Here is a 26,375-nt window from a genome sequence, read left to right as displayed (position 1 = left end):
CTGCTCCTGAAATTGAAAATGAATGTTGATAGAAACCGAGTAGCATGGTGGTTGCCAGGGGCTGGGGCGGGGAGCGGATGCGCGTGTGGAGGAGGGGAGCTGAGCAGGGGAGAAGATGTTGGTCAAAGGGTACAACCTTCCAGTGATAAGATAAATAAATTCTTGGGGATCTACTGTGTAGCAGCATGGGGACTATACTTAATACTATATTACATACTTGAAACTTGCGAAGAGAGTAGATCTAAAATGTTCTCACCAAAAATGTAGACGTTCAAGGGGAGAAGGTGGGTATATAGCCAGAGCTCTGAAAAGGAAGCTTCGACAGAGGTGTTCCTTTAAAATCACAACAGGAGTTCTTATTCTGAACAACCAAGGTGTCTCCTAAATCTATGTCCACTAAACTGGCAGGTTGGGGCAGGGGTGGTGGTGATGGTGTTCCTCTGTGTTCTTCAACTCCTGACATGGATGAACTTATTCTTAGTGACAATAAAGTTAGAGTATTGGAATAAAATTATTTGCCCAGGCCCAGAAATCACTGGCATCTTCCTGAAGAGATGATTGACCAGATTTCAGGTCCTACAGATTCTGAACATTTACACACTATCACGGTTCACACTGATGAGAACTCAATGGGAAAAAGGAAGAAAAAATGTAAGATATTCCCCCGAGACAAGCCTTTCAAAGCCATACCCCAGGTTGAGCCTTAACAAAATAATTGAGATTCTTTCCTTCCCTTTTTCTTTTGCTCAGAGAAACTGCAGAACCTCAACACTAGATGATCAATATGGTGAAACTCAGTCCTTTTTCTGGTCCAATACTGAACAAACATGGGTTCCATCTGAGGAGTTCTTGATTTGACAAGCAGCAACAAAAAGGTCAGATATCTGTCTCAGGTGGAGATTGGTGTGTCAAAGAGAACACAGGAAAAAACACAGTGAAGTTCAATTTTATTTACAAACTCCTAACTTCTTGAGTGCGAAAACCTGAGCTTGACAATTAGCGGTGATGTGTCTTTCTAAGAGCACTGTGGGATCAGAGCCTATCAGTATCTGGGAGATTTGTTCTATCAATGTAGAGTTCAAGGACACCAACTTAAATATCATAAAATCTCACTAGAATCTTTCTACCATGAAGTACATGTCTATAATCTCCAGATTTGAGCCATTCAAACAATAAACGCTATGCTGAATGGGGTATTTCCATAAATTCTTCATGCTCGTTTTCCTATAACTGGATTGAAACCCTACTCTCTCAAAACTAGAGACCTATTTGTTCACTCTTAAAAAACTGTATCTCTAAAATCTTATGCTAAGCTGCTCTCTAGAAAACTTAGGTTTTGAGTTTAATAGCTTACATGAGGAAAAGGCAATGAATTAAAAATATATAGTACATATAACAAAGAGAGAGAAAAGGGTGTTTCCAGCTCTTGTTTATCTGCTTTTTTTTTTTTTTTTTGACCACAAGAATGGGCATCAGTGAAGAATCAAACTGCATAAATCATGAGTTTAGCATAGCTAATACCTGGCTATGAATGCTAACATAGTTACCCGTCTATTCAATATTAATTGAGCATCTACTATGTAACAGGCATCATGTAAAGCATTGAGAAGGTCAAGTCAAATAAGGCATGGTCTAATAAAACCAGTTTGGTGTAAGAGAAGGAAATTTGTACTTTTCTACCAAAAGCTGTGGCAATAGTCTCAACACAATTTATTGAATAATCTGCTAGCCAAAATGCAACCTTTAATTTTTTATTTATTTCTCAATTATAGCAAGAAATACTTCTGCCCTCTATATTCTATTACAGTGATCTACTTGTCTATTTCTAGGTCAGACTGAATTGTATTGATTTAAAATCATAATTTATAATAATTGTTAATGTTTACTTAAATTGTTCAAAACTCCACAGAATTCCTTTACATTTATTCCTCCATATGAAGTTCATTCTGCTTGGAGTTATATTAAGTTAATGGTTAATTTGGGAAGAATTAACTTTATATAATGGTAAACTTCTGCATCAAGGAACATTATCTTATTTATTCATGTCTTATTTTATATCTTTTAACAATGCTATTTTCTTCATATATATTTGTTCAGTTTGTTAAATTTAGTCTTAAATATTGTACTTTAGGTGGTTTTATAAATACATTACTTTTCTTTTTAATGTTTGAACTAATTATTGCTAGTATAAGAAAAAGCTATTTTCACATATATATATACCTACTACCTTATTAAATTTTCTTATTGGTGCTAATAGGTTTTTAGTGTAGTACCTTGGAATTTCCAAGTATAATCACAACATTTATATAAATAACATCCCTTCTGTAATAAAATGTTATGGACTTTTAAGTTTACTTTTCTTACCCAAAGCTCAAAACTACTGAATAATAGTAAGAAGCTCCCCTAGTTTGCTTGGATGTTAAAGACAATGTGTTTACTATTTCACCCTTTAGCTTAATGTGTGCTTTTAGTTTCTTACAAAAACAATAACACTTTAAAGGCTTCCTATTATTCCCAAGTTATATGAGTTTAAAAAAATTGGTAATGGTTGCCTATTTTATAAATTGTCCTCTTACATCTACTTATATAACTATATGACAACACCCTTTAAATTATATCTTAATTAGATGGTGGGCTGTTAAGATGCACTGAATATATGCTCTGCTTTTGTATCAGAAGGGAATGCATCTATTTCCTTAACGCAGACAACAAGGTTTTATCATCATGAACACGAATAAGCTTCATAAGACCAATGGCATTAGTGTTTCATATTACTGTCAAACTCTGAATGTCATTTATCAAAACCAGCAACAACAATGAGCATTTTTTGAGTGTTTAATATATATTGAAAACACTATTGAACACTTTTGTGCCATTACCATAGTTCATTTTCACAAAGATCCGTTGTTATACCGTACTTATAGAGGAGAAAACTCAGGTGTTTGGGAAGAAAAGTTACTTGCTCAAGGTTATACAGTGAGTGGAGCAGTATTCAAACCTAGTGATTAATATTGCAGAGCATGCCATCTTGTCCACTACATCATACCTAGAGATGGTCCAGCAAGTCATAGGGGATCAAACATTTCATGAGCAATTACAAAGTGTGCTATGACCAAGGAAAGGCCTTGACACTTCTTTGAACACTTATCCAAGTCTAAATAATTGTACAGTGGAGCTCTGAGATTTTGAGCCGCTAGCCCAAGTAAAAAAGCACATTTTAATTTGCTTTCAAAAATCGGTTTTGGTTTGGCCTGCAACATTCCGTACATGTAAGATGAATTTTACTTGAACGAGAATAAGGGGCTTGATTCTTTGTTTCAAGTCCATTTGCCAATTCGCAAACTAGAATATCAAGAATGAGCTCCTATTAAAATCTCATGTGAATTACTTTCTCACAATAGACCATCTACATTCGTTCCTCTGTGCTTAAGCCCCAGAGGACCACATCTGTGAGCGCAGTAGTGGAAGACCTACTCCTTACCCTCAAACTGGTATCTTTCACTGGGATGTGTCTTAATGGCATGTTATTGGCTTTCACCAAGAATTTTATCAACATAATAGGAAATGAAAATAATTCAGGCACTTATTAAAAATAAAATCCATTTATAAGACTTTGCCCAGAATTTTTAAATGAATAGGTATATAAGTAAGCCAGATGCTTAGGTATCAGGTGCTAAAAGTTATATTCTAGATGTAAGATGATTTCTTTTGAACTAATGAGTTATTTGAAAGTGTGTTTTTACATTTGCAAACATAGTGGATATCATATTATGGACTATTCGTTTAATGACATTGTTATCAATTCATGTGTTTAGTATGATCCAAGAATTTTAATATCCATTTCTTTATAGCCAAGTACTAAACATTCTTTAGATGCTTAGGAAAAACACATGATTCGCTAATTGTGTACATATTTCAATTATGTCAGGTAAATTATTTATATTCCTTCCTTTCAATTTGTTTCAATTCTGAAAGAGATATGTTAAGATCTATGAATAGAACACTGGTCCTTACACAGGAGTAGGCAAAGTAGGTTTACAGTTGCAAGTATGCAAAACAGTTTATTCTTATGTTATAATTTATTCTTATATTACTATTTATTCTTGTATTATATATTTTCCATATGAACAACTGTAAACCTATTTTTGTTCACCCTTGTATATAACTTCCAGTTTACAAAAAATAAAAAATAGAGAAACAAGTTAAATTATACCACAAGAAACAAACAAAAACAAATATTAGCACTGTTGAAATATAGGACAATAGCCCAGTCTTTACTAAATCACAGCAGGAAAAAGGATACTGTGATAGATGAAGATATTTAAAGGACATCAAGCTATGTGCATGGTGTGGATTCTAATCTGTACAAATTATCTGCAAAGAAAGTTTTTTGTCCATTAAGGAAATTTAAATATGATCAGAATATTATATAAAATCATAATTGCAAAAAGAAAAAGAAAAATAACTGAAAAAAGTTTTGAGAATAGTATGTATTATATGTTTTCATTTTAGTATATATGATTTCCTCACTATAATATGTAAATATTTTATGCATGTATGGATGTATCTATTTATATATGCAAATAAAGTCTGAACTTAAAGGATATATATTGGGGGTTATGAGTGATAATCTGATCATCTTTGGGTGGCGAGACTTTGTTGGTTTGTTGTCTATATTTTCTACCTACAACTGTATATAGTTACCACTTGTATAATGATAAAAGTGTATTCAAATATTATGGTGGGTTTGTAAATTTGTTCATAGAGATTTTTGCCTAATTTTCACTTGTTTAATATTTTTTCCTGTGTCTTAAAAGTATACAGTTTGATTTTGTTTTTAACAAGATATGCAAGTTTCTCTCTTGAAAAGAGAGGTAAATTTAGTTTTGGACAATTTTATAACTCTCATCTAGAAAGATTTATCACTTTTTCTTTCTAATTATTTTCTGTATTTCACTATGTAAAGTTTTATTTATTTTATTTCTCCAATGATTTATAAAATACATATTTTCTTGTTTAAGTGTTTTTTTTAAAAAAGCAACTGTTTGGGTGCATATACAATTTGACATGGTGTTTATCTTCCATCATATCATAGAAAATTGCGGGCTTTAGCTTAATTTTTGCATATCTGGTAGTTAAAGTCTATCATTATAGAACTGTTTTTCTCTCATTCTGGCTCATTAAACTTTTATTAAATGTTCAGAATGTAAAATTCTGAATTGTTGAGTCTCTCTATAATATTTTTTTCTTTTCTTCACCTACTTTTTTTTATTCAAGCTTACTGCTCATTGTTTTCATACCTTTCGGCCTCAAAATGATGCTACTATAAAACTACAACGTAAACGGACTGGTTTATCTTATTTTGTGCAGACTTTTATTTTGATACAAGTATATTTATCTTTGTCAAGGATTCTAAGGACAACCAAAAACATTTCTTCTGGCAGCTGTATGAGTTTCCCATTGCTGCCATGCCTTGTGACTTAAAACATGACACATTTATGATGTCACATCCCTGGACCTCAGCACTCCGGGAGTCTCAGTGAGCTGAAGCCAAGGTGTTCCTCCTTGAGGCTTTAGAGGTGATGTGTTTTCTTGACTCAGCTTTTTGTATATTTTTTTCTCTGCAGTATTTTTTTTCTTTCTTTTTTAAAATTTATCTTTATTGTTGAAAGTATTACAGATGCTCCTCCTTTTCCCCCACTGACACCTTTCTCCCCTCTCCCCCCCTCACAGTCTTTGCATACATGCATGTAAATTCTTTGTGTATCTCTTTCTCCCCCTGCCCACTTCCCTCCGAGGTGTGTCAGTCTGTTCCCTACTTCTATGTCTCTGGATCTATTGTGTTCATTAGATTCTACCAATAAATGAGATCATGTTTGTACTTGTCTTTCTCTGACTGGCTTATTTCCCTGAGCATGATGCTCTCCAGGTCCCTCTATGTCATCACCTCCCTTCCTCCCTCCCTCCCTTCCTTTTCTCCCTCCCTCCCTCCCTCCCTCCCTCCCTCCCTCCCTCCCTCCCTCCCTCCTCTTCCTTCCTTCATGAAAAATGGGTAAAGTAATTTTTTGTTTAATTGGAAGAAATTGAAGAATATAAAAAAGAAGAAGAAAGAGGGAAGGGAGTCTCTCCTTCCTTCCTCCCTTCCCTCTTTCTTCTTTTTTATATTCTTCAATTTCTTCCAATTAAACAAAAAATTACCCATTTCTCATTCTTCTGCCAATAAATATTGCATTTTCTCAGAATCTATTTTTTACATGACTTTGATGGTTTTAATATGTAGTGTTCCTTCTTTCTGGGTAGTCTCATCATCTTAGAATTTATCATTACTGTGAAAATAAGCTTTACATATTTCTTCTCAAAGCCATGTTCTCAGCCGATATCATAGTGTTTAAGTTTCAAAACAAAGGATTTTCTTCCTGGTTCACTTCTTCAAACAAATAAATTTGTAATAATCCCCTTTCATTCAACTGTTACCTTATCAGGCTAATAGAGCTACTTATCTATTTGGGGGGTGGGGCAGGAAATTAGAGACTGCTCCTAGGTTCACAGTTTTTGCTCCGCCCAATTTGTATTATCAGGAGTCTCTGTAATGCTAATTGTTGCTAGCCAAGCTCATCCCTTTTAGGGTAAGTTTAATTTTAAGTTACATTATGATTGATGTGTAAAGCAATTTCTACCTGTTCACTTCAAAATTAGAAAGAAAGAAAGAAAAAAAAGCAACACAAAGAGACCCCCTAGTTTAATTTCCTAGACTCTAGCTATCCAACCTTTCTCATCTCATGGCACACATACACTAATTACTAAAATTCCACGGCACACCAAAAAATGTTACATTTTTTGCCAACCTGACAAAAAATACAGGTATAATTTTCATTCATTCACACTGGACAGCTATTGTGTTGGCTGTTCTTGTTTTATTTGACAATCTAAGGGAGAAGAGGTCAGTGGCCCTGACTGAATAGCAGGTGTTGTGGCGTGTTGTAAACATTTCTGTGACACCCCTTGAGAATCGCTGGCCTAGAGGATACCTTGCTGAAAGTCCTCAGACTCTCACGCATCCTTATGCAAGACATTTACATAAGAACTTTGGGGAATTCTAACCATCTTGTCTGTTTTTTAAGCTGAAGTTTTGAGGCACAAAATAAATATTTTACAACTTCCCAGCTGTTAGTTATAGCAAACATGCTTTGGGACAAACCTGAACAAACAGTGAGGTTTGTTCAATAATTACTTTAACAAAACATCCCAATTAAAGGGCAATCCGTGAAGAATAGCAGTATTTCCCTAAGTGACCCTTGATTTTCAGCTGCTTATGCCAAACGGAGAATGTAAGAGGGAGCACAGAAGCCACAGGAGACAGAATTGCTTTCAGGCCTCTGCACCCCAGAGCATCTGCTCAGCTGGCTTGCAGGGCTCCTAGTTAACCACCTAAGGAGGAGCTAACTCCCCTGCATGCACCCACTGGGGTTTTGGCCCATAACTTGGGCATGTGTCCTGACCAGTAATTGAACTGGTGACCTCTTAGTGCATGGGTTGATGCTCAGTCACTGAGCCACACCTGTCGGGCTGAACATCTTATTTAAATCTCCCTAATACACACACACATTTATATATAGCAAGTGACCAGGCTGAGTTTTCTTTTGGAGCTACTGTGAGCACTTTGGAAGCTATGCACTTTTCCTAATAATATTAATTCCTATCAAGAGTTATATTTTTGCCTGGCTGGTGTGGCTCAGTGGTTGAACATTGACCCATGCACCAAGAGGTCACCAGTTCGACTTCTGGTCACATGCCCAGGTTGTGGACCAAATCCCCAGTGGGGGGCATGCAGGAGGCGGCCAGTCGATGTTCTCTCTCATCAATGTTTCTATCTCTCTCTCTCCCCCCTTCCTCTCTTTCTCTCATATCAATAAAGAAAATAATAATAATAAGTTACACTATTTTTTGTTGTTAATACTCACCTGAGGATTTTTTTTTATTGATTTTTTTTTAGATAGAGTAGAAGGGAGGGAAGGAGAGAGAGAGAGAGAGAAACATGGGTGTGAGAGAGATACATCAACTGGTTGCCTCCTGCATGACCCCAAAGGGAATGGGGAAATCTGCAACCCAGGTAAGTGCCCTTGACCAGGAATCAAACCTGAGACCCTTAGGTCCTCTGGCCAATGCTCTAAATGCTGCACCAAACTAGCCAGGGCAAGAGTTATATGTTTTAATATTTGAATAATGCAGATGTAAAAATGAGAAAAACAGGAGAGAGGAAGAGAAACTGAAATCATTTTAGGGGAGTATCTCAATACAAAGAGACCATGAGTCAATACATTGAGAAGGCCTTAGGACCAAATGTGTTTAGTCCTCTTAATTTCTTACAGCAAACAAATGACTGATTTACAAGGCCAGGGAAACACAGATCCCACAATCATATAGTTAAATGCCCTGCAGTGGCTATTAATTTCCATTTTGTTTCAAAGGTGAACAGTCTCAAATCATACTCCATAACAGCACTGTATGTAAGAAGTATCAACTCCACCCACTTTCTTCTATTAATTTTGATTTACCTTTTTAGATGGCTAATGTGTACACTGAAGGCAAAGACAGAAATGCCTAAGTAATTATCATCCAGATAAAGAAGTGGTGATCCCACTTCTAGGAATATATCCTAAGAAGCCTGAAACACCAATCAGAAAGAATATATGTACCTCTATGTTCATAGCAGCACTATTTACAATAGCTAAGATCTGGAAACAGCCCAAGTGTCCATCAATAGATGCGTGGACAAAAAAGCTGTGGTCCATGTACACAATGGAACACTATACAGCTGTAAGAAAGAAAGATCTCTTATCCTTTGAGATGGCATGGAGGGACCTAGAGAGCATTATGCCAAGTGAAACAAGCCTATCAGAGAGACAAATATCATATGATCTCACTTATTGGTGGAATATAATGAACAAAAAAAAAGCTGATGAACAAAACAGACCCAGAGACATAGAAAGGAGCATGGTTCAGATTGACAGAGCTCAGAGGAGGGGGCCAAGGGGAGGGAAGAGATAAACCGCTTGGGGCGGTGGGGTGGAGGGGCGGGATAGGGAGGAAGGTGTCTGTGGGGAAAATGGAGAAACATCTGCAACAAAAATAAATTCATTTTAAAAAAAAAAAAGAAGTGAAAGGATGAGAAAAGAGACAATATCTGAAATGTGTTGAAACGCATTCAGATAACTGGATGGTAAATGAGTAACATGAAAGAATGGGGATGCATTTTGAACCAATAGCGGCAGAAATAATTTTCCTAAAGGCATTGTTTTAGAAGAATATCTACAATGCTGTCTCACACACCTTCCCTGTAAACCTAGTCAACCCCCTTTTCCTGAAGTTTCCAGTTCAAGTTCTATTTGTTTTCATGAAGTCTTTTCAACCAGTGTAGCCATTATCCGTTACCCCTTAAGAGAGCTGCTCCTGTCTCTTCCACATCCCCACGTCCCATGACTTGGCACACTCATCACTTGGCCACTGCATCACTACTAAGATGAGGAAAAGGTAAGGAGTAATGCTGCACTCAGAAGAGGGACATTTTTAAGCCCCAAGCATGGAAACGTTCCAAACCAAGCCCATTAAGCAGCATTGATTAGGACTCTACTCATGGACACGGCATGGAGACTCTTGATCAAAATAGACGTGTGAGTTGGATTCTATTAAGATTGCACGGATATGGAAAGCATGCAGTTAAATAAAAGTTGTGTGCCATCCCAGGAGCTGTGACATTACATTTTAGTTGCACTTAGAATGTGAGTCATTCCAGTGAGGGGAAAGAGCACATAAGTCACGTGGAGAGCCCCATCCATCCTGGGTGTTTTATGGGACCGTCAGCACCTTTGCCCCATTTATTTCCACTCCTTCCAGTAAGAGACATCGCCCCGTAGTTTGGGTAAATGATATGACCTCATTTCTTAGAATCTTCTTCCTTGAATCACTGCCTCTGGTTGTCACAGGGTCAGTTTTAGAGCATCGGGGAGGCTTTGCTCTGATAACCCGCATTGGACATTCACTCACAAAACCTGGTCTCGAGTCTCAGCTCCACAGCTACTTACAAACTTTAAAAGTTATTTCTCATGTGAAACAGAAAAATAAGGTATTTGCAGAGCTTATCCGAAGTGTCTTTATTCTTTAGATGAGATGGATCATATCCTTATGACTTTCGGCCCAGCTAGCTTGGCACCCTTGCTATACTTCAGCTACCAACTGGGCTCCGACCTCAGGCTGCGGGTTCTCACTCGTCCTTCTGCCTGGAGGGCTCTTCTCTGACTTACTCACAAGGCCGCCTCCCTCACTGCCTTACGGTCTGTGCATATATTTTAAGGTATTTTACCTAATGAGGCAGAGCTTCTCACCCCTATGTAAAACAGTGCCCCCTAATCATCTGCTGTTCCGTCTACCAGGCTTCATTTTCCTATAGAGCATTTATCACTATTTCTATCTCAATAAAATATATACTCATTGAGAGTAGGGATTTCATTTATTGCTTTACCCCCTAATACCTAAAATAATGCCTACTGTATATAGGCCTTCAGGAAGAATCATACATTGAATACATAAACACGTGCATTAATGTTCCCTAACATCTTAGTGAAGGGTATAAGCTCTGTGACTGTGTAATGCCACATCTTCTCAATTTATATATCTATGACAAGTTAAAGAATAAGTATATACACTTTAAAAGTTATTTCTCAAGTAACATAGAAAAATAAGGGATTTGTATAGCTTAAATAACATTTTCTAGGCTTCAAGTTACTTTTCCATACGGTTGTCCCATGCTTGCCTACTTCTAACACATTTTTTAAAGTGTTTCTGCCAGAGTAATCTCATCAAAGTGCAAATATAATTAAGTCACTATTTAAAAAATGTCCATGATTGACTTGCTTAGAATAAAGCATATTATTGCTTTAGTGACATTCTTTGGACAAAGTTCAAAGTCCTTAATTCGGTCTTGCCTGATTTAGAACCTGAGGATCTTTCAAACCTCATCACATGTCATCTCTGCATTTCAGTCTTGATGGCCTTTTCTTTCAGGCCTCCAACACTGCTACTGTCTTGACTTCCATCTGCACTTACCTCGCCCTCTCTTCTTCCTCCCTCAATTTCTAATGCACGCTTCGGCATAGCTAATTCCTATAATTCATATTCATCCTTCAAGTCTCAGTTTAAATGCAAATCTTCTAGATGTCTGCCTGTTTACCTAGCTACCTAGCTATCCATCCTATGTTGATAGGTGGGACACTGCCAATATCCAATCAGGTTTGAACTATAAAATGGCAATTGCTTATGACTTCACCTAGAATGTTTGTCTTTCTTTGCTACACTCTAAGATCCACAAGAAAAGGATCATGTCTTTCTTATTTGTTATTATACACTGAGAGCCGAGCACAGTGCCTGATGCGTAGTAAATTTTCTATCTATATTCTGTGAATGAATGTGCTGCCCAAGGCAGTGATTATCATTACTGTGGAAACAGCGTTCGTTGATTGCTTTATTGCTACTATAATTACTTTGTAAAACCTAATTAGCGACTATATTAAAATCATGAATGAGAGTAAAATGTTTAGAAAGAGAAGGACGGAAAGAGCAAAGAGGAGAAAAACGAGAAGGAAGAGTTTGACAAAGAGGAAGTCAGGCGAGACCTGAAAAAGGGTGATGAGGAAGAAGCTGACCAAGAATAAAAATGAGGAGGGAAGGAGGGGGAGAGAGAGACAGAAAAAGGAAGGAATATAGAGTTTCTACCTTCCAGTAACTAGTAGGCCTAATAGTAATAAGGGAATTTCACTGTCATTTATCTAGACAGTTGTCTTGTGTCATATTTTCATCACACCTGAGGATGTTTTTACTGATTTTAGAGAGAGAAGAATGGGGGGAAAGGGGGGAGAGAGAGAGAGAGAGAGAGAGAGACTGACTGATATGAGAGAAACATTCGTACAAGCCCCAACTGGGAATCGAACCCAAAACCTTTTGGTACATGGGATGACACTCCAACCAACAGAGCCTCTGGGCCAGAGCCAGGCTACATGTATTCCTTCTTTTACCCATTTTTCTTGGTCTCAATTTGATGACCTAGCTTGAAGTTTACAGATCATAACTTCTTTTTTCAAGTACCTCTCATTTTCATGAATTTCTACCTCTTTCACTGTAAGTCCAAATCTCTATGGTACATTTCTGTTTTATTATTTAGATTTTTTTCCTGTTGTTTCTATTAGCCCTCTCTCTTGATTATTGTCTTATTTAGTTATGATATTTTTATTTCATAAACTACTTCTCATCTGCTAATTTTTAAAATCTTACTTGTATTTAATTTAGTGATATGTGACTTGTATATAAATCTCAATAACTATCAATTAAGCAAATAAGGCAGATTGTCCTTTATATAAAGAGTGAAATGTTAAATATTAATAACCATAACATAAGCAAATAAAAATATAAATTGCTATTTTGCAGAAGCATCATAAAACAGCAAATGAAGCTATGCAAAGTAAATATATTTCATGATTATCAACAGAAATTGTAGCAGTCCCTGTGACAAAAATGTTTAAGGTCAATTATTCAAAATAAAATAAATAGGAAAAAGATCATTTCACATTATCTTTAAAAAAGTTACTTATGAGGACTATAATTAATGCATAATTAATTTACATTTATATGGCACTGTTGAAGACTATATTCATTAAAAGTTTTTTTGCGTTTGCATCTAAAGATACAGGAAAAAGAAATATCCCCAAATGATGGTGTTCATTGACTTTTTTAAAGAGAGCCATTGGAGCTGAAGTTGCAAAGAAGATAGAAATCAGAGTGAAAATGATTGAGCAGAGGTCTTACCATCGAGATCATTCTCTGGGGTCTCTGCCGTGTGCCAGTTCGAAGGTGGGCCAGTGCCATTGACGGTCATGGCTGCCACTTGAAAACTGTACTGACTTCCTTTCTCCAGTCCTACGAAAGAGTTTTCCATAAAGAAAAAAAAAATTTGAGTAACACCATTTCTAGCTGAGTTTCAAAAGTTTTAGTAAATTTTAACAGTAGACATGTTTTATGTTGTTTGTGATTGCTGAGGTAATTATTGTTATTTTGGCCAAAAGGTCAGACATATTATAGCAAGAAATCTAATTATTTTTCATATATTCTCATTTACTCTTGTCCAGTTCATAAAAATGTATCCCTGGAAATAGCCGCCGGGTAGATGCAGAATATAAAATATGAACGATGAAGAAATAATCAGAAATAGCAAGGATCATTTTTCCTCACAATCCAGAAGAGGCCTGCCTATAAATCAAGACCCGTCAATCTAAAAATTTATGTCTTCGTCATCCATTCAAGGTCAGTGATTATGTTTTATTTGGGCCAGAAAAAAAAAAAAAAGAATGAAGGCTTTCATCTCTCAAAACCATCACAAGGCACACTTTGTTTTGCAGTTTCCATAGCAGAGAAGGACCAAGTCTATCTCTATGATAATCTGGACCTATAATATTGTACACTGCAGGCTTATTTTAGAGAGTACAGGTAGACGAGAGAGGCCCTGTGGATCATTACTGTGATATGTGTACATTTTTTATGTAAATAATTTCCCTTTAAGCTACATCGCCATGTCGCTCATTAACACAACTAATTATTGTAAAACTGATGACACCTGTCAAAAGAACATGTGACTTTTTTGAGCTGTCGAGGACGCAGCTGAAATTGACAAGTCCTAAATCTGAAGGAGTTGAACCACCCTGATAAAGATAAACATATAGTCCTTCTTTGCTTTTTATTCATTTATCAAAAATGTTTGCATTTGGTGCCAAGGAAAATTCATAAAGAAAATAAACTACTGAAGAAATGACGCTTATAACATGAACAGCAGAGCATATTTGCAGATTTTTGCAAAGGAGAATGAGTAAATCTCGGTATTAAGGGGACTTATAACTTACGACTAGGAGGAGATAGTGTTGTAAGTGATGGTTAGAAGGGACTTATTAATGTCAAGGGGCAACTGCCTCTAATAAATAGTACTATTAGAGAAGACAATTTGATTAACTCACCCACACACAGATATCTGTAACACAAAATGCTGTCTTTTTAAGGGCTTCTGATTTTATAAAATAGAGTGGGGCTCCATGAAGACAGAGCCTGAGAATGGTGTTGGTGCTGTTTTTGTTTTTATTATTATTGATGTTTGAACTGCATATCCACAAAGCCCACTACAGTGCCTGATACGTGGAAGGCACACACATAAAAAAGCTGTTGAAAGATCCACTAATGCACACAAAGAAAATATTATGATACGATATCCAACATCATCAGCAAGATAGCAAACACATGCTTTTGAACATAAAGTCTTCGTCATGCCTCAAGTAGGCGAATGATCACTGTGACTTGTCCTTTGGCTATGATGGTATTTATCTGCTATTTGTTAGTATTTGCACCCCTTCAAAGGCACTGTTGTTGATACTGTGATAGTGATATTATAGAGATCTTCCAAGAAATTAAAAAAACAAAAAACAAAACGAATAGGGAAAAAACTTTGAGAAGAAATGCTTGCCTCTCCATTGCAGCTCATGACCTTCATAGTGGTCTTATCTGAAATAGTTTCCATCCATCAAGAATATACTCTTTTGAATTAAGTAGAAATTTAACTTTATTTTTCTTTGGAACAGAAGGACAATTATGTCAATACCTTTGCCAGCTACTGATTTAACTACCATCTGCAATGGCCAGTTTTATGTGGGAACCAGGCCAGGCTACGGTCCCCAGTTATTCAATCAAAAACTATGCTGTGAAGGTATTTTGCAGATGTGACTTAAACCCATATTTAGTTGATTTCACGTAAAGGGTATTACCCTGGACGATCTGAGTGGACCAGACCCAAGCAGGGGAAAGGCCTTCCAAGGAGAGCTGAGGCTTCACCGAAGAAAGGAGTTTATCTGTAGACAGTACTTTCAGCACAACAATTCCTGCCCTCCTTCCTGCCCCACGGATTCCAGAAAGGCCTAGCCAGCAATCGCAAGCCAATTCTTGAAATAAATCTCTTAAAATGTATCTCTTATAGTCCTATTTCTCAGGTTGAGTCCTGACTGACATACCATCATATTACATGCAGTATTTTGACATAAAAATCTTTTTGAATGCCCTGTATTGTTTTTATCCATTTTCTTTTAAATCAATTCCTTTCTGTGCACAGAATATAAATATTTAACGAAAACATCTCACTTTAAAGTAGATATGCAAATAGATCCTCAAAATTTTGCCCAATTTTGATTTATATAGTTTGAGTTAAGAATCTGTCAGTATCATTAATTCAGTTTTGAGTAAAACAAAAGCCTGCTAACAACAAAAAGTTAACATTAGAGGGCAGTCCAGGGACCATTTATGAAATGTTTCCTCAACCAGGTCTCTCATGTCCAGCCCAAGCTACTTATCAAAATATCCCTTTGAACCACATCGGCTGGGGAGCTGTTCCTATCACGCTCTTTGTGTCCTCTGTAATGGAATTTCCTAGGTTACTCTGAAAACCCTTCCAAATTTCTTTAATGTATTATATTTACTTTAACTTTAGTAAAAAAAAAAAATTAAATTTTATTCTAGGAGCTAGCTCTGGAATCTCTCTATGGACAAAGAATCCCAATATTGAAGAGATCTTACTGTTGGTCAAATGGCCCGTCTAATGCTGTATATCTAACACACTGGTCCTGTAACTAAAGCACGGATATGATAGGGATGAGAACTTCACTGTGGGAGCGAATCCACTTCCAACAGCTTTGCTTTAAAACGCTCATCCTTGGAGTGCACCAAATCTGCTCTGCCATAGAATCACCTACAGATAAACCCTAATTTTACACAGTAGGATAAAAAAAATAAATTTCTCTTTAAAAATACCTTTGCCCTGGTCTTCTGATTCACACTGGGTGCTTTCTGTACCAAACCTTTATCAACAGATTTAAACCTGGGACCCTTTTGTATGTCTAGGTAAGTGTAGGATACAGTGATAAGCAGAAACAGAAACTTTGCTTTTCAGAAAGGCACTCTGGACATGACCTTCAGAATTCTACATTGCTGGGCAAAAACTAAAAGCATTTCCCTTAAGAATAGGCACAAGACAGGGATGCCTACTTTTGCCACTCTTATTTAACATAGTACCAGCAGTCTTAGCCACAGCAATCAGACATGAAGAAAAATAAAAGGGATCCAAGTTGGGAAGAAGGAAGTAAAACTGTCATTATTTGCGGATGACATGATATTATACATAGAAAACCCTAAAGACTCCATCAAAAATCTACTAGACTTAATAAATGAACTTGGCAAAGTAGCAGAATACAAAATTAATGTCAAGAAATCGATGGCATTCTTATATACGAATGATGAACTCACAGAAAGAGAAACTAAAAAAAAAAAAAAAAAAAAACAATTCCATTTAACATCACAGCAAAAAAATTAAGATACCTAGAAATAAACCTAACCAAAGTAAAGGACCTGTTTGCATAAACCTACAGGACATTGAAAAATAGATAGAGGAAGATATAAAAAAGTGAAAGCACATACTTTGTTCATGAATTGGAAGAAATAACATCATTAAAATGTCCATATTACCCAAAGCAATCTATAGACTCAGTGCAATCTTCATTAAAGTACCAACAACATATTTCACAGAACTAGAACAAATACTTCAAAAGTTCATATGGAACCAAAAAAGACCCCAAATAGCCACAGCAATCTTGAAAAAGAAGGACAAAGTAGGTGGGATTACAATACCAGATATCAGGTTATACTACAAGGCTACAATGATCAAAACAGCCTGGTACTAGCACAAGAACAGTCATATAGACCAGTGGAACAGAACAGAGAACCTAAAACTGACCCAAGACATTATGCTCAGTTAATATTTGACAAAGGTGGCAAGAGCATATAATAGAGTAAAGACAGCCTCTTTAATAAATGGTGTTGGGAAAATTGAACAGCTACATGCAAAAAAATGAAACTAGACCATCTACTTACACCATACACAAGAATAAACTCAAAATAGATAAAAGACATAAATGTGACTCATGAATCCATAAAAGTCCTAGAAGAAAAGGTAGGCAACAAAATTTCGGACATCATACGCAGCAGAATTTTCACTGATATGTCCCCTAAGGCAACAGAAACAAAGAAAAAAATGAACACATGGGACTACATCAAACTCAAAAGCTTCTGCATGGCAAAAGAAACAACCATTAAAATGGAAAGGGAACCCACTATATGGGAAAGCATATTTGCCAATAATACATCAGATAAACGGTTAATTTCCAAAATATATAGAGTGCTCATACAACACAAAAAAAGGAAGACAAAGAACCCAATTGAAAAATGGACAGAGGTGCTAAACAGACACCTCTCCAAACAGGACATACAAATGGCTAAGAGACACATGAAGAAATGCTCAACGTCACTAATCATCAGAGAGATGCAAATTAAAACAAGTGAGGTATCACTTCACACCTGTCAGAATGGCCGCCATCAACAAATCATCAAACAACAAGAGTTGGCGAGGGTGTGGAGAAAAGGGGACTCTAATACACTGCTGGTGGGAATGCAGACTGGTGCAGCCACTATGGAAAACACTGTGGTGTTACCTCAAAAAATTAAAAATTGAACTTCCATTTGACCCAGTGATCCCACTTCTAGGAATATACCCTAAGAAGCCTGAAACACTGATCAGAAAGAATATATGTATCCTCATGTTCACAGCAGCACTATTTACAGGAGCTAAAAAGCCTAAGTGTCCATCAGCAGACGAGTGAATAAAAAAACTGTGGTACAATGGAGTACTATGCAACTGTAAGAAAGAAAGATCTCTTATCCTTTGAGAAGACATGGAGGGACCTGGAGAGTATTATCCTGAGCAAAACAAGCCAAGCAGAGAAAGACAGACATCACATGATCTCTTATTTGTGGAATATAATGAAAATAACAGTCTGAAGAACAGGGTAGACCCGGAGACGTGGAAGTAGGGTACAGACTGAAACTCTCAGAAGAGGGGGGTTGTGGGGGAGGGAAGAGATAAACCTCAGAACTTATATGCATGTACGCATAACCGATGGACATGGACAACGAAGCTGGGGATCGGGTAGGGAGGATGGGGAGGAGGGTGTCAATGGGGAAAAAAGGAGAAACATCTGTAACAAAAATAAATTAATTTAAAAAAAAAGAATTCTACGTTGCACATAATCCTGCTTCTTTGTTGTGAGGGGTACTTGCCTGGGCACATTTTAGAGGTACTGAAATCTCTTCTAATCTCAGTTTCCCATATAAAGTAATTAGGTAACAGCTGCTTCTTCATTTCATAACGTTCTTTTGAGAATCAAATGACAAACTTCTTGAAAAAATTGTTCATAACATTGAGCATGGAATGTACGTAAAGATAAATAACATTCGCAGATTATTTTCTCTCTTGATTTTCCAAGAGCCTACGATGTTGGCACAGAATACATTATTACTTCATTTTAGAGATAAAGATAATAAGGCTCAGAGAAACTGAGCAAGGGTACTGTGTGATGTTTAAATCACAACATGGACTGCTCTTGGATGACGACTCTGGGCTCTGTCCTGTCTCCTGCTGGGCCCCACGGAGCATGTTGATTCAGTCACGGTCCACCTGGCCCAGGCTGGGGATATGTGATGAACATGAGCAGCAAACAGAAGCGCTTCGATGAGGGAAAATATGTAAGGAATTTTTGTCTATTAGGACTATATCCAGAAATGAACAGGTAGACCGAATAAAATTGCTGATTCTATTAATTTAACAGTGGATCAACTTAAGAGATCAGTAAAACCCAAAATTCAGTATAAAGTAGAATAAAGTCATGCTCTTACTTAGAAAAACATGTTACCCTTTTAGAAAAAGGAGGTATCTTCAAGAGTTATACCAAAAATTACAATGAACCAGCAATATTTTGGGCTTCAACCCTGATAGCTGATATCAAAAGATCTCTCAACACTGCACTGATTGATTTGTTCATTCATTCATTGGAGGTGGGGTACAGAGAGGGAAGCCGTCAGCAATTAAAAGCTGTTTTATGTATTTTCAAGAGGTGTTATCTGGGAAGCGTTTCCTGAGTAGGATGAGTGGAAATAATAAACAGTATTTTTTAAATGAGTTGGTAGAAAAGCACTGATTTAACCCTTTCTAGAGTTATTCACCTTCTATAGGCAAAGATAATTTTCAATTGCTATTCAATAGATATTTCTTGCCATCCCTGCTGTATTCCACTCTTTATACAATCACACAACCACACATTTTTTGCCTATGGTCAGCAACACATTAACTATAGTTTAAGAGTTAAGTGTACAAGTTTTCAATTCAGGTAGAATTAGATTTGAAGTTTTGTTCTCCAACGTATTAGCTGTGTGACCTTGAAAAACTTGCCGAACTGTCTATCTTTGCCTGTTTTCTCATCAATAAAATGGGAATATACAAATAAAAAATTGCTATAAAGATTTCAATAAAAAAAATATATATATAAAACTTTCTTATCAAGGAGATTTTTCAGGTTTATTGAGTTATATTTCATATGTCAAAATTTGCACATATCTAATGTATACACTTGGATGGCTTTAGATTTGTGCAAACATTGTGATATCACCAAAAATGAAGTAATCAACATATCTATTACTTCCTCAAAACTCTTGTGTCTTGTTGCTTTTTTTTAAAATGGTAAGAACACTTAGCATGAGATACCTTCTTAAGAAGTTTGAAGTGCACAACACAGTATTGTTAACTACAGGCACCCTAGTGTAACACAGGTCTCTACAACTTATACATCTCGCATACTTGTCACTTTATACCAGCAGTTCTCCACCTGTGGGTCACGACCCCTTTGGGAATTGAATGACCCTTTCACAGGGGTTGCCTAAGACCATCGGAAAACACATATTTCCGATGGCGATTCATAACAGTAGCAAAATTACAGTTATGAAGTAGCAACAAAAATGATTTTATGGTTGGGGGTCACCACAACATGAGGAACTGTATTAAAGTGTCGCAGCATTAGGAAGGTTGAAAACCACTGCTTTATTCCCATTAAAAAGCTCCTCATGGACTCCCTCCCTCTCCCCCGTCATTCTATACTGTCTCTGTGAGTCTGACATTTAGATACCTCATCAAGTGGAATCATGCAGTATTTGTCCTTCTGTAACTAACTTTCAGCCTATCTCCCATGTGGTCGCAAATGGCAGGTTTTCCTTCTTTTTAAAGGCTGAATACTATTCCATTGTATGTAAATACCACCTTCAAAAAGCCTTTTGTGTGTCAGTAGGCATCTGGGTTATTTCTTTATCTTGGCTCTTGTGAATAGTGCTGCAATGAGCCTGAAGTGCAGACATCCTTTCGAGACACTGATTTCGATTGCTTTGGACATACACCAGGAAGGGGGATTGCTGGATCCTTGGTAGTTCTATTTTTAAAATTTGAGGAACCTCTACACTGTTTTCAGCATAGTGTTTGTTGTCAAAGTTAATGTTGGTATGATTAATGTTATAAATGTTTTAAAATATATTTGATATTAATGATTGTTTACAGATTCATACAACTGCCAGCCACTCACAATACAATGAGCTAAAGACAGCAACATTACGTCGTATAAACAGCACATAACGAGGAGTCAGAACACATGTGATGTAATTGGGATCATCCCTTTAACTAGTGACAGATCTTAGCAATGTCAGGCTTCAGACCTCAGCTACCTCTTCTGTAAAACAAGGGCTTCGGGGGAGATGGACGGTCTAGTTACGACTCTGTTTTGTTTAAGTCTCAGCCTCAAGGTGTGTGTGTGCATGTGTATGCATGCGTGTGTGTGTGTATGCATGTGTATGCATGCGTGTGTGTGTGTGTTTCTCAGCTGCTTCTAACTCTAATTTTATTCTAAAATAAGTATAGAGTAGGTAGCAATTATTTTCTTAGCTGTAAAAAAAGTGTCACTGTTGAAAGCAGATTGCTTTCTGCCTATGTCTCTCCCCAACGATACTAAGTGCTTTCGAGTTCTGTCATTCTTCTGTTCCATTTCTAATTTCTTAGAACTTACGGAAAGAGACAGGATATTACTCAAAAAAATATAATTTTTCATTATTCCCCTAATGTTAACCTTGTTATAAAATGTCTATGCTATTGTTTCAATTTTTTAGCCCATAAAACACCAATGCGTGTTTATCATTATGGTTATTCTATACTGGCCATAAAACACAAGAAAACTCTTAAATTCACAAACAACATTTACTGAAGAGCACTCAAAAATTAAAAACAGTACTTTAAAGTTTAGTTCAGATGGCTTTCCACAATAAACTGATCATTGTGATTTAAAATGCTTGTTAAAACTCTGAATCACTTTGTTTTTGCAGGTGTCTCATTATCCTAGCAACACACACACACACACACACACACACACACACAGCAACAACAACAAGCACCTGTTTAACAGATAGAGGATTGTAAAAAACAATGTTTGAGTCTCCACAACTGAATATTTATTTATATCATCAAATAAGCATTCTGGTATTTTCAATTTTCTAACAGCCAAGTCAATATATCTGTATGTCTTACAGGTAGTGACAACATGGGGTCACACCCGGTATATTTTAAAGTGTAGATTACTACAGAAAATCAATCACTTCTGCTTACAAGAAAGTGCGGAAGTTACTAAACATGTCCTGGAGACAAATCGAAACCACAGCCAATCCACCAGCACGAGGTATGTGCTGTTTCTCCATGCTTTGTAGCATCGAAGACATTTCCACAACATCTAGAAATGCAACAAGCATCATGGAACCCAGGTCACAGAGCAGAGGAAAGGAAGTTAAAAGTTTTGCAAAACTTGTGTTTAATGTTTTTAAGGCATAAGGCTATTCTCTGGCTCTTTTTATTTCTTCGGTTCAAATTAAAAACAGAGTCTGTGTGACTTTCTTGCAATAAACATCAGTTAGAGTTGTATATATAACTTCTCAGGTTATGTTTGCATTCCCAAATGCACGGTATAAATAGCGAAATGAAGAAAGAACAGTACAAACGAAGGCTTCAAATTCGGAGTCGAGATTCCTACAAAGCTAGAAGATGGGAACAGACATTTGTGAGCTATTCCAACAACAGGCTGAGCTGTATCTTGCTATAAGCTGGAACGATACTAAACCAGAGTGGTGATGGGTTATCTTATGTTGACTTAAAGCTCTGATTGTCATAAAAGCGTAGAACTAAATTATTTATTTTTGAATAAATAAAGTTTATGAGAGGATGCAATTCTAATAATTGTCCTTGAGAGGAAAAATAATAAAAGGTATCTGGGGTGAGTTGAATAGTGTCTCTCTAAAACTCATGTATACTTGGAACATCAGAATGTGACCTTTCTTGAAAATAGGGTCCTTGCAGAGATAATAAGTTCAGGATTTCAAGATGACTCTTTCTCTCCTTTTCCCTTCTTTCTCTCTCTAAAAAAAATCAATAAAAACATTAAAAAAATAATCCCTCGCCAGTGTAGCTCAGTTGGTTGAGCATCATCCCATGCCCTGAAAGGTTACCGGTTCGATTCCTGGTCAGGGCACATGCCTGGGTTGCAGGTTCAATCCTCAATTGAGGTGTCCAGGAGGCAATCCACAGATGTTTCTCTCTCTCTTTTCCTCTCCCGTCCTCTACCTTGAAAACTTAATATAAAAATATTTTTTAAAAAGATTTCAAGATGAAATCATCCTGGATTTATGGTAGGGTATATGCAATGACTGGTGTCTTTATAAGAGGAGAGGACACAGAGATACACAAAGAAAGGGATGCAAAGACAGAGGCAAAGATCTGAGCAACGCAGCCAAAGAATGTCAAGGACTGCCAGCAACACTGGAGGTTAGGAGAGAGACGTGGGATGGATTCTCTCTCACAGCCTCCAAAAAGCACCAACCCTTGCCTGGCTGGTGTGGCTCAGTGGATTTAGTGCTGTCCCATGAATGAGAGGTCCTGGTTCAATTCCTGGTCAGGGCATATGCTGGAGTTGTGGGCTTGATCCCCAGTAGGGGGCGTGTAGGAGGCGGACTATTGATGTTTCTCTCACACATTGATGTTTCTTTCTCCCTCCCTCTCTAAACAGTCAATAAAAACATATGGAAAAAAAAAAAAAAAAAGAACCAACCTTGCTGACACATTGATTTTGTACTTCTGACTTCCTGAACTGAAAGAAAATACGTCTGTTGTTTTAAGCCACCTGTTTGTGGTAATTTGTTATGGCAGCCCTAGGACTAATATGGGGCCTTTGATAGTGAAAAGGCTTCTACTTGCTGCTCTCTATATAAATATTTTTAAAATGATTATACCTTCTGTAGAGAGAAAATTCTATAAGTCTGTCTATTTTAGGGACTCAGAATCTTGATTTGATAATGCTGAGCTGAATGTGACAAATTCCATTTGCCAAAAAAAAAAGCAAAAATAAACAATTCACACCAGCAAGTTCTTTTGGCCACGTGGCTCCTGTTCTGAATTTATTTCCTGGACCCATTCATGTCTTAGCTTTTCGGGGGCTTATAGTCAGCTTTAGGGGGAGAAACTCTTCCAGTTGTGTTACCAGTTGTAATATGACACTAAAGTCTTGACTTCCTGTTTTTCACTTTACATATGTAATTAAAAATACATATTTTATTGTTACAAAAGTTGTCAACAATCACTATTAATATTTTGGCATATATTATTCTAAATATTTTCCAATGATTTCACTTTTTTCCTTGGTTTATAAATGGGGACCTGTATATTAATACTGATTTAAAACTGAGTTATTCACCAAATATGTTTTAAACATTCACATATAATTTAGTATTTTTACATTACTTCATTTTCAATAGATGTACACTACTCCATGATGTGATTATGCCTGAAATTTCTAGTTAAATGCCTATAATTGGATATGTAGAGTCTTTTTTATTATTTGTTATTAATGTAGCAGTACAAAGAGTTAAACATGTTTACCATTAAAAACATTGCAAAAAATTCAGCTGTCAAATTGGAATAAACTTCTAGAAGTTGAAAACCAGGATCATACATGTATTCTTCAGAAACACGCACACACACACACACACACACACACACATGCACACACGTATGTATATACATCTGTATATCACATGTACACATTGCTTCCAGAAAGATTCTAGAAATTTTCTGTCCCACAGGCAGCGAATGAATGTTTGTATTTCTCTCATGTGCTTTCCAGAACAGGGTATCAGTATTCATTTTATCTCTATAACTTTAATCAAAGGAAAATGCTAACTCATTTTTGTTTTAATTTACATTTCTCTACTAATGAGATTGAACATTTAATCATACTTATTCATCATTTATAGTTCTGTAAACTGAATAGCCAATACTTAGTTTTACTACTGAATGCTTATACTTTAATTAATCACTTTATAAAGAGTTTATTTTATATTTTTAATCCTTTTTATTTGAAAAAGAAAATAAATGATTAAACAATGTTTTAGGGTTTCAAGGGACCATGTATATTAAAATATATGGCTTTGATTGAATTATCCCTAGAGTCTTTTTTTCTAGCCTAACAGCAATCTAAGAAATTATACTAAAATTTTTCAGCAAGATTTTAAAATTTTTGTGATTTCTTCCAAAGTGTACTGCATGTTGCAGTAAACATCACAAAGAACACATATACCTCACTTCAAGTTCCATTTCTTTTACCTTCTTCCCACTATTTCACCAGGGAAAGAGGCACAGGATCTTGGCTTTTCTTAAGCTTTTTGAGAGGTATGGTAGTGTCATGACTTCTGCTTACATTCAACTCCGGCCTGGGAGATTTTGTCCAGATGTGAAACAAATACTGTGCTTCTTGGCAATCTACCTCGGAAGCACTTTCATCGTTGTGCTAACATGTTATAGGCATAAAAGGCAAACAACCTGAGGGGGGGAGCAGATTTCCATCAAGTCTCAGGCTGCAGGCTGAGAAAGGAGCAAAGGGGAGACGAGACAGAACAGACGTGCCATGTTTACAGCTTTGCCCGAAAGCTGCAGTTTAACCCTCTCCAACTATGCTCCCAGCAGGCCGATGCGGGCAGGGACTAGACAGCACAGACGTGCCATGCTTACAGCTTTGCCCGAAAGCTGCAGTTTAACCCTCTCCAACTATGCTCCCAGCAGGCCGATGCGGGCAGGGACTAGACAGCACAGACGTGCCATGCTTACAGCTTTGCCCGAAAGCTGCAGTTTAACCCTCTCCAACTATGCTCCCAGCAGGCCGATGCGGGCAGGGACTGGACAACAAACGCACGCCCAGTCAGGTCCAGGTGACGTGGGAACATGCTTAAAAGTTAGTCACACCTAGAAACAGGTAATTGGCAGAATAGGTGTGGCCACACAAGGGCACAAAGTTTGAGATATTTAACTCTTAAACATGGGGGGGTTTGCGTTCTGCCTCTGACTCGGCTTGTAGGGCTCTCATGACGCTGCAGTCGCCAGGGGACCCACACCCAATGGACTACTGGACTGCGATTAGCCTGATGCTACATGGGACCCAGCTCCACCCTGGAATGGAAACTCTGGACACTGGCTTTGCTTCTGGCTCTACTTTGGACGAAGACAAATGGGACTTTGTGAACCAAGGGATGTAACTGCAGGCAAATGAAGCTTTTCAGCACATCTCTTTCCCCCTTGAGGGCCTCCAGAAATGCTTATTCCAGCAGCATCCCAAGAACCCCACTCTCACTAGTGATGGAGAAAGGCAATCCATGAAATTCTCCGGTAACAATCTCGTAAAGACAATGAAATAAACGGGATACTTTCTTTTCTTCTCATCTGCAATAATAGTTTACTTATCTCTTAGCTGTAAGTTATGGGTTGGAGTGTGTATATTGACCTAGACCGTTTCTGTGCCATCCCAGATTTGCTCAACTTCACCCACCAATCCTGGTCATGAGCCACTGCTATTGGCTTTGCTTCTCAAGCCACTGGCACACGTTGATACACTATCAAGCCCTGGGTATTGCTGCTACCCTAGACCAAGCCACCATCACAGATGTGCTCATTGACAGGGAGAGAACCCCATGTCTGCACACTCACCGGAAGCTCTGGCATCCCAGGCAGCTGTCTGTAGGTACAAAACCCAATCTGTCAGTGGATTGCAACTGATAGAAAAGAAACTGCTCACACCTCTTATCCAACCACTGACTTTGAGGCATCAGCTTCTCAAGAGATACCGCATGAGGGTAAACAAGCTCTGTATTTGTTGTAAACTTGTGGCCAGCTCAATAACACGCTGCCATGGTCTGATTTCTCTTCTTCCCTGGCTTGCTTCCCCTGTTCCGCACTCTTCCTGGGCCTGCACCCTCAGAGGCGTCATTCCAGAAAGCCTGCCTCCATC

The 26,375-nt window shown here is 37.3% G+C and overlaps 1 protein-coding gene across 2 annotated transcripts in view; it reads right to left on the bottom strand.

Moving 5' to 3' along the window:
* The window catches only part of DCC (DCC netrin 1 receptor), a 1,071,808-nt gene that overhangs the window by 166,009 nt on the left and 879,424 nt on the right, over nt 1-26,375 (bottom strand). For both annotated transcript variants that reach the window (XM_036244835.1, XM_036244836.1), the window contains one exon: nt 12,856-12,966. In XM_036244835.1, the coding sequence (XP_036100728.1) occupies nt 12,856-12,966 (111 nt within the window). The remainder of the gene's footprint in view (nt 1-12,855; nt 12,967-26,375) is intronic.

This window comes from Molossus molossus, unplaced genomic scaffold, assembly GCF_014108415.1.
Source record: "Molossus molossus isolate mMolMol1 unplaced genomic scaffold, mMolMol1.p scaffold_m16_p_6, whole genome shotgun sequence".
Taxonomy (NCBI): Eukaryota; Metazoa; Chordata; class Mammalia; order Chiroptera; family Molossidae; genus Molossus; species Molossus molossus.
The sequence above is the reverse complement of the archived record's forward strand: the minus strand, read 5'-3'. Positions and strand labels throughout refer to the sequence as shown.